This window comes from Quercus suber, unplaced genomic scaffold (assembly GCF_002906115.3).
Source record: "Quercus suber isolate HL8 unplaced genomic scaffold, Cork oak 2.0 scaffold_1197, whole genome shotgun sequence".
Classification (NCBI taxonomy): Eukaryota; Viridiplantae; Streptophyta; class Magnoliopsida; order Fagales; family Fagaceae; genus Quercus; species Quercus suber.
In genome coordinates, this window is record NW_027070593.1 from 31789 (window position 1) to 41104 (window position 9316).

Below are 9316 nucleotides of genomic sequence, written 5' to 3' on the forward strand. Positions count from 1 at the left end.
CCAGACATATTGAGGTTGATTATCACTTCATCAGAATTCATTAATGAAGAAACAAATTATCACTCTTTGCGATCAATTGAGTGATATTTTCACAAGGACAAAGTTTAGTTACAAAATCGATTGTAGTTTTAGGCTACAAACTCACTCAATATCTCTTTATTGGAGGTGAATTTTGACAAATCCACCATTGGATTGCATCTTCTTCTTATATCATTCATATTTACAAAATTTCAAGAAAATTAAAGATAAATAGATATGTCATCAATAAATTTTTAAATTGCAAGCTTTTGTAATTTAAAATTATGCATAAAATATAAGATTATAAATTATATAGTAAATGATATCCGATTGACACAAAAATTGACATGTGCATTAAGAGCGTAAAGAACATGTAATTCAACGGTTAGATTTTCAAAATATGCAGTAATATTTATTTTTTTATGTGAGTTTGTAGCCTAAAGATACAACTAATTTTGTAGCTAAACTTTGCCTTTTTCACAAAACTTTTAGCTCGTGCCTCATTTCAGCGATTGTCTTTCAAGCCGAGCATGTTTGATTTGTATGTTTTAGTTTGATTGGAAGTATTAGAGTTACATCTAGTTTATTTAATTATTTTTATTAGCATATTAGTAAAGGTATTTTGTAATCATTCTATTCTAATATAAATATATGCTAAAATAGGGGCTTGACCGATTAACGCCCAGCACCTTTCTTTTCTCTTTGTCTCTCTCTCTCTCTCTCTATTCTCCTATTCTTTTTCGTCTCTGTTAACCCTAATTCTTCATATTTTAAGATTCAACCTTCTTTTATAGGGGATGGGGATGGAGATAAAGAGCTGCAGGCGCTCTTACACTTGCTCAGCCCCATTGAAATCCTAGTTGCATCAGCTGACAATAAAATTTAATCTTTTAAATTATCTAACGTTGAAATTGTTATATTTTGCTGGGTAAAATGATATCGGTTGATATTGACTAACAATAGTCATTGGCTGCCATAATACAGATAGGGAATACTGGTTAAACAGAGGTAAAGGTTTTCTAATGTTGGTTCATTATGGGATATTTGAAATATGGGAAAAGTAACCGGATTCTTAAAATAAACTTGAAATAAAAAGTAGCGTAAGACCTACAAATAGTACATAAATTAAACAAAAACCCAACTTATAATCCAATGCCAAATGCACACTAATATGAAGGACGCGTTGAGACTTGAGGCCCCTACTTTTCATTCTTTAAAAAGAAGGCATTTTTATTATGACCAATAACTACCTGCAATTATAGGGTTGGAAACTCGGAATACATGTATTTGCTATGGTTTCTAGAAATGAGGGGAATCTTAATTAGCCGAAAAATTGGTAAATGCTCAATTTCATCATGTTTCTAATCTGTTAAAAGTACTATTGTCTTTGTACATCCATATATGCTCTCTTTCTTCTGTACATAAATATGTGTGTTAGTAAGATGAGACTCTAATATGTAGCCCATTTGGTGCTTCAACTCTTGGAAATTTCATTAGTTTATCACCTCCAATCTCTTCCCACCTGCAATGAAATGAAGACTGCATCAGCTAAAGGTTATTTACTTTGTTACTGCAGTTTTCATCTGGACAAAGAGATAAGGGAGGACTATACGTGGTGGGCCACTAGTTACCTGTATCTGGTTATAAAGTAGTGAAGGAAAGTGGAAATTTCTGCTATTCCCAGCTCTTTTCCAGGACACTGCCTTGTGCCCCCTCCAAATATCAATAAGTTATTTTGACATTCCAAACTCTTATCCTGCATTTTACAACCATGGTAATTTTGTTGCTTAGAATATAATTTCAAAAAGTCATCATCGTGTTTAAAATTTTAAATGACGTAACATTGGATACACTTTCAGATTTTTTATATTTAAGTTGAAATATGAAAACAAATCTGTTTCCAATGAAAATAATACTTTTCCAATAAGAGTGTGAATAGAAGAGCCACCTACCATCCATCTCCATGGATCGAAGGTTAATGGTTCTGGATATAGAAAAGGGTCATAGTTTATCTCCCTTGTATAAACATATATTCTCCATCCTTTTGGAATCACAAATCCTGCAGAAATAGAGAAGAAAAGTTGTGGTTAGCACTTAGCAGTCATTAATCCACTGTTGGCAATAGTTAAAGAAAAAACAAACAAAGAACCTATGGCTATAAACATGGCCCACAGCCTTGTATTTGACCAGTAGGTCATATAGTCAAGCACGCTATTTTATTGTCTTAAAAATTACAAAACAACAGCTCCCTCTTAAAATTATTATTAAATGGAGTGATTTGCCTATATTGGCAGCTAATGCTAAGTTTCAGACTTATTTATTGCTATAGGACTATAATGACAAAAGGGTCGTGCTAGCTGCATAAATAGCTTCTTGAGCCCATAAAAAGACTGTAGAAACTATAGCACAAAAAGGGATCATTTTATTCATACTAACTTGCTTTGATTAGATTATTTAAAAAAAAAAAAACTTGCTTTGATTTTTTCTAACTTACCATTTAGCTCCATATCTTGAGTGGTTTTCCTTAAAACCCCATTAACAATTGTGGCTAATCTTGATGTCTCAAAAATGACCTGCATTAGAAAAAAGTAGAACCACATCATATTTTATTAAATTTCATATACTACCAAAGAGCAGGATGATGTACTCAAAGCCACAAATTTATTACCGCACGAGTGAACCTCATAGATTTAAGGTCATTACAATCAATGGGATCCTCAGGCCTTTTCCTTTCTCTAATTGCCAAATGCTCTTTCTGCAAATTTCAGAGATATAAGTCAGTGTCACAGGCATGTCATACCAGAATATCAACATTAAAAATCGAAGAGATTTTATGAGTACAAAGATGATGAGGTCCCCTCACCACTTTTATTTGTTAAAATAAATATTATTATTCTGCAAATTTAAAAAAAAAAAAATGTTCACTCACTCTTAGTTCATGAAGAGCTCTTGGATGATCATGGAGATACTTGACAGCCATCATTGAAGTAGTTGAAACAGTTTCATAACCGGAATACAAAATTGTAATTATTTGATCAATTATTTCTTCATCAGTAAGTTTGTATCTATTTTCATCACTTCTCATTAGGCAACCAAGCATGTCTTCGTGGGTTTCCTTGGAAGCTCTTCTTTCATCTATTAGCTGTGTCAACATGCTTACAATATTTTTTCTTGCCTGTAAAACATTGTGAAGCACATGTATAATTATAAATCTACTAAAACTCCCATGTAAAACTATGTTATAAATGAGAAAATACTAAGCAATTTACCTGGAACCCACGACGATAATTTGTTCCTGGAAGATCAATAGGCAATGAAAGTGTCCCTAAAACCAGCTTAAAGAACTCAGCCATGAATGGTTGGGATATTGAACAGGATTCAATACCAGCAATCTGCTTAAGGGATGAGAGGAGAGCCATCTGCATAACAAAGAGAAAGAAGAACTGAATAAGTAACAAGTTTATAAAATTGCATTGTCATAAGGGCTTAGGATTGTTATTATGATGAAAACCTCTTTGGTCTTTTCTTGAATGTTGATGATATGGTTATCCCAGTTGTTAAGGTGGCTTCTCATGAAATCATCAATTTTTGGCAAAAGCTGGTCTCTGATTATGGTGGGGCTAATGAGGGCAAGCAATGCTCCTCTCATGTACTTGTGGGTAGAGCCATGGACTGCTGCAATGTTGCATTTTCCTAAGATATCTAGCATAGACTGTGGGTAGCCAGGAACAAGGCCTTTTGCCTCATTCAGGAGGATGTACCTGTTGAGCTCAGGATCCATTGATACGATGGTAGGACAGCCCAGTATGTGGGACTTGAAAAAACTGCCATACCTGTCATTGAATATAATACAAAGGAAACTGTATGAGAGATTATTAATAGAGTAAATTCCAAGAATGATCAGTGATTAAGTCAAAATCACTAGAACATCAACTCAACCACCAATAAGTGTGCAGAGAGTTGCTTTTGTCAAACATACAGGTATATTTGTGGTTTTTTATGGACAACCCCCACCCAAAACATATATTGATTTAACGCTTTAGAAATTCTTAAGGCATCTTTCAAACAATGAAAATAGAACTTATTTAGCAACGGATTTTAATCTTCTTTATGGGATTTGTAAGGCTTAGTTGAAGATAGAATAACCCAAAAGCTCAATTATACTAATAATCAAGAAGGGCATGCAGGGGGGGTACAGTAGAGCTAAACAGCTTGAACCACAAAACCGACCAAAAATAAGCAGTTATTGGCCAAAAACGTTAGGTTGAAAGTACAGACAATAAAACCAAAAGCTTCCTGTCCACTAATGCAAGCTGATTAAGAAAAAAAGAAAAAGAAAACAGAGAATACCCTGTATTGTAATATAAATCTAAGAAAAAGAAAATCCTATAGAAGATAAAAGAATCACCTTGCTCTCTGGTTTTTCATGAAGTTTGGACCTTGTTTTAGAAACTCAGTAGTCTCTCCAAAAACTGGCCAACCCATTGTACCAGGAGGCAAACCTTTCTTCCTATACCTCACCTCATTCCATCTCAACAAAGCAGAGCAGATACAGAGCACGAAGAGAACCACAAGAACCAGAATGAAAACAGCCATTGATGCTCCCAAGAAGCTCCACCGCCACTCTACAAAGTACTGTAAATGGTATGGGCCTCTTTAGTTTCAGTTACCCATAAGTGTACATATATATAATGGGTGTCTCACTGTGGGGCGAGAGTGAGAGAGAGAGAAAGAGAGACACATAGGCCAAACTCTGCCCCCTACAAGGAGGGACCGACCCTATTCTAATTCTAATGCCTCAGTCATCCAGAAAATTATATACAAAATTTTGTTCCTATTTAACCAAAAGATGAATAACACTTCAAGCTTTATTAGTTTATTTCAATGTTTTAGGAAGAGAGAGAGGAGGAGAGTCGGTTGGCAGTTAAATTTTGGGAGATACTGTACAATATCTTCCACTAAATCTATTTTATGATAGGTGTTGGTTCTATTCAAGAAAATGATTTGGGAATTACTGTACTATATTTTAGTGTGTTATAATAAACTATGAAGCCAGAGAGAGAGAGAGAGGGGGAGAGAGAGCACTCCACCCTGTTATGTAAAACCCATTTTTGGTTATTTTAGAGTTTACTGTAGCCTCACATAATCAAAAACTATCCCCCATCGAGTCAGGGCAAATGCAAAAATTTTGCAACTTGCTACAGAACATGTAAAGATACATGTTAACTGTAGAACCTTTATTTATTTTTTTATTTTTTTTACTCCTATTTTATTCTCTCTCCCCTGTACTGTCACGAAAAGTACAAAAAAATGTTTCTTTTTCTTTTGTTGTTGGTGGGTATAAAACATAATATTACATGAACCGCAAAAAATTAAGATATAGGGTCCGTTTGGATAGCACTTATTGTTGCTGAAAGTTGATAAAAACTGATTGTTGCTGAAAACACTGTAGCAAAATAATTTTTAAATGTGTGAATAGTGTTGTGGAACCCACTTTTAATATTAAATATTGCGTGAACAGTGCGTAAACAGTGCACGCACAGTGAATTTTGTCCCCCAAAGTCAACAAGTGCGGCAAAAAAAAAAAAAAAAAAAAAAAAGAAGTCCAAAACGTGAAACTGAAAACGTGCCGCAAGAATCATCTCAATCCAAACGCTCACATAGGATGTCTTTTTATTTTTTTTATTATTATTTTTATTTAATGAAAAAAAAGTTTAAAGGGACAATTTGAGTTGGCGTTTTCCACTTAAGTATGACCATATTAACACTATTCCTGGTGGCCCCGACAGCTGCTTCCCATTGAGGGATTCAAACTTAGAATCTCCACCTCCTAAATCCTTAGAAGTGAGCCCATAACCACTGGATCAACCACTTCTTACAGTAGATATAGGGTGTCTTTTTATAAGAAAAATGATTAGTTGTACACATTTTGTGTGTCTACAAGTTTATATTGCTAGTATATATACTATAAATGGGTCTTGATATGGGCAATTATTTGCAAATTATTTTGTGAAAGTTTTGAAACTACTTCATGAGAAATTAAAAAAAAAAAAAGTCAAAACATTAATTTTTTTTTTATTTTTCTATAATTTTTTTTATTAAAAATAATTCACTAACAAATGGCTTTAGACATCCACTAACATTTCCTAATATAAATTTATAAAAGTCATATTTATAATAATAAATATAAAATAAATAAAATAAGTCTTTTTTGTAATGTAAAATATATTTTCAAATGAGAATGCTATAAGGTTAAAAAAGGCATATGCAAGGAAGGATGCACATGCACACCACCCAATTGGACCTAAAAGAAAAAAGGCAGTCCAACTCCAAGCCCCAGCGCAGCGCTTCACATGTTTGTCAACAAGATCTGGCTCATGGAAATTGAAATTAGAAATTCCACAAGAAGACAAGCACTTGTTTACCATGTGAACGAGTGGAGAGAGAGAGAGTTTATAGTTTCCACTCTTTAACTGCAAGTTTGAAACTAGACTGGTCCTAGTAGCAGTTTGATGCTGTGAAGACCGTGATTCCTAGAAAACCATAAACTGTGCTATTTGACTTTTTGAACTACTTATCTTGTAGACTTTCAAAGCAAACGGAATTTCAAGAGTCCATGCGATCTCAGTCATATAAATGCATGAACTTTTCAGTGCCTTGTGTGAGAATTTGATGAAAAAACCTTATTTAATTTCAGATCTAATGTAAATGTCTATTGTGTTGTGTTAAAGCTTAACTGCAGGTTGATGGGGATAAAAACTTAGTTTTCTGCTAATCACATCAATTGACTAAATATAATTGGAGATTTGGAGTTTTCTACCTGACTATGATTACGTTAAACATAATGAAAACCTTGACCTTTTTGCTTTAATAATAGGGAAATTTTGCCATAAGAATTAAGCTCACCACCAACCATTGCAAAACAATTTTGCTTTTTATTCCGAGATTTGTGGTTAATTATCACAGCTAACCAATCATGTTATTCAATACACACCTACACCATATATGACACAAGACACACACGTACACAGATACATCAAACAGGCCTGTATAATATAAGTGCTATGAAATTGCTTTTATCGAAGCCATTAATTGTCTTTCAAAGATCAAGCATAGCAGTAGACTCGTAGTTCATTGTTTTGTGTGTAAAGGATTGACTTTTGCCAGCATAGTAAATGAAAAGGTATGTGATTACAAATTCTTTAACAACTTTTTATCTTCATGACATAACATTACGTAATTAGTGAAGAAAAAATAGTAAATTTATAATAAATATATTATAAAATAATAAATTTATAGTAAATATATTGTAAAAATATTTTTTGAGTTTTACTAACGTATGTCTTTAACTTTTATATTTTTACATGAATTAACATTTTATATATATATATATATATATATATTATAGAGAGAGAGAGAGAGAGAGAGCTCCTAAAAAAAATCTTTTTTTTTTGGGTTTCCCACAGTGTGTCCTCAAAATTTTCAACCAAAGACTAATCTCTGTTCACGACGGATAGGCCCATAACGGGTAAATCGCTGGTTCATGGAGTTTTTTCAAAGTACTGGTGCCTGAACTTGAACTTGAACTGAGGAGCTCCTAATCAAATCAAAGACAACCACTTTTAGACCAAGTGTCTAACCACTTGGCCAACTCCATGGGTTTCCTAAAAAAAACTCTTAGAATAAGTTATTTCATATTCTAATATATTCTAGCTTTGCATAATTGAATAGTCTTATAACTGTGCACCGCATTTTGCCACATATACCTTTTGTAGTGAAGGTTTTATTAATTCAAAAAAGAAAATAATTAAGATTATTATCTAGTATCATTAATTATATCAAATCTATGTAAAGTTTTTTTTTTTTTTTTTTTAAATTTTAAATTGAAGACTCATTTTAATTAGTGTGTTTTGATACAAATCTTTGTATTTAAACCTTTAAATGAGTAATGATAAGGGGAATTTTTAATTGGAAAAATAAAAGTTGTTGATCTCCAAAGACCCGTCAGCTCTATTATGTATACTGAAGACATCACGCAAGATGAAGCCGTCAGTCTCTAAACTGAAGGTAGTAAGCTGAAGGTAGTAAGCTGAAATAGTAAGTTAAAGACAGTAAGCTAAAGGTAGTAAGTTAAGGTAAGCTGAAGATAGTAAACTGAAGGCAGTAAGCTGACACATAAGTTGAAAACAGTAAGCTGAAGACAGTAAGTATAAGAGAAAGCTGATAAGAACAAGCTGAAGAGAGTAAGCAAACCTCCGTCGGGATCCATTAGTAAGTGACAATGTTAGGGAGTCCACGAAGCTTACTGCATAGCCGACGAGTTGACCTTAGGCAATGAAGATGGGTAGTCGACGCTAATAAAGCTGAAGGGTGCAGGCGAAGCTGACGACCCTAACGAGGTTGTAGGCAAAGCTGACGGCCCTGACGAGACAGAAGGCGAAGTTGACGACCCTAACGAGGGAGTAGGCAAAGCTGATGACCCTAAAGCTGATGGCTCCAATGTATTCTTGACTTGATCACCACGCATGAGTATGTAAGGAAATGTCTTGTATCCCACGCTTAGTGTTAATCTCCTACAAGGAAAGGATTCCGCAATATACGCTCATGAGGATTCCTATAAGGAAAAGACTTCTAGCCCAAGGAAGAGAGATCAACCTTCTACTACTATAAAAACCCCAATACCCTCACAAACCAAGGTACGCATAATTGACCCCGCTTTAGCACTTTAGAGTTGTGAGAAATTCTAACTTGATCTTCGGAGGGTATTTGGCCGGTACCACACCGGTACTCCTCTTAAGGTCTTCAGCTTTTGTGTTATGCAGGTGCTGTTTCGAGTGTGCGAGAACTGTGTGACTCACTGGTGATATTTTCGGCATCATCAAGTAATATTATCATTTCAATCTCAACACATACACATGCACCTCCTTTTCTTTCTTTCTTTCTTTTTTTTTTTTTTTAGTAGTTTATATGCCTTTTATAATTACGACAAATAAAGTTTTACGCTCAATTTATTTCACTATAAAATATTTTACAATAAAAATTTCAATTTTTTAATGTTTTTTCTATTGTAAAATGTTAATCAAAGCTAAAACAATTTCAGTTAATTGGAAACCCAATGAAAAGTTGTAAAACACTTTACTCTTACAAAAAGCATAAAGCATTTTCCTTTATTTATTTTTTATTACTTTCATTCTTAATCCTTCTTCTAAGTTCTTGAATAAGCTTTTTCTATCGCCCCTAACTAGAAAACATTCCTTTTCATTCCAGGTTTTGCTAAGTCTGATTAACAGATCTAGGG

The 9316-nt window shown here is 33.7% G+C and overlaps 1 protein-coding gene across 1 annotated transcript; it reads right to left on the reverse strand.

Moving 5' to 3' along the window:
* Positions 1–1339: 1339 nt before the first annotated feature.
* On the reverse strand, positions 1340–5031 carry LOC112004759 (cytochrome P450 85A). Its single transcript, XM_024036991.2, has 9 exons — positions 4427–5031; positions 3530–3851; positions 3288–3437; positions 2948–3193; positions 2687–2773; positions 2513–2591; positions 1971–2077; positions 1650–1774; positions 1340–1540 (listed from the first exon to the last, which is right to left on the reverse strand). The coding sequence occupies exons 1-9, from the start codon at positions 4612–4614 to the stop codon at positions 1453–1455; spliced, it is 1392 nt and encodes a 463-aa protein (XP_023892759.2). The 5' UTR covers positions 4615–5031; the 3' UTR covers positions 1340–1452.
* Positions 5032–9316: the final 4285 nt, after the last annotated feature.

Coding starts and splice junctions, on each gene's coding strand:
- LOC112004759 (XM_024036991.2), bottom strand. CDS start 4,614: ATGGCTGTTTTCATTCTGGTTCTTGTGGTTCTCTTCGTGCTCTGTATC. Junction 3,438..3,529: donor TTCAAGAAAAGACCAAAGAG/GTTTTCATCATA, acceptor TTTGTTATGCAG/ATGGCTCTCCTCTCATCCCT. Junction 2,078..2,512: donor TCAAGATATGGAGCTAAATG/GTAAGTTAGAAA, acceptor CTATTTCTGCAG/GATTTGTGATTCCAAAAGGA.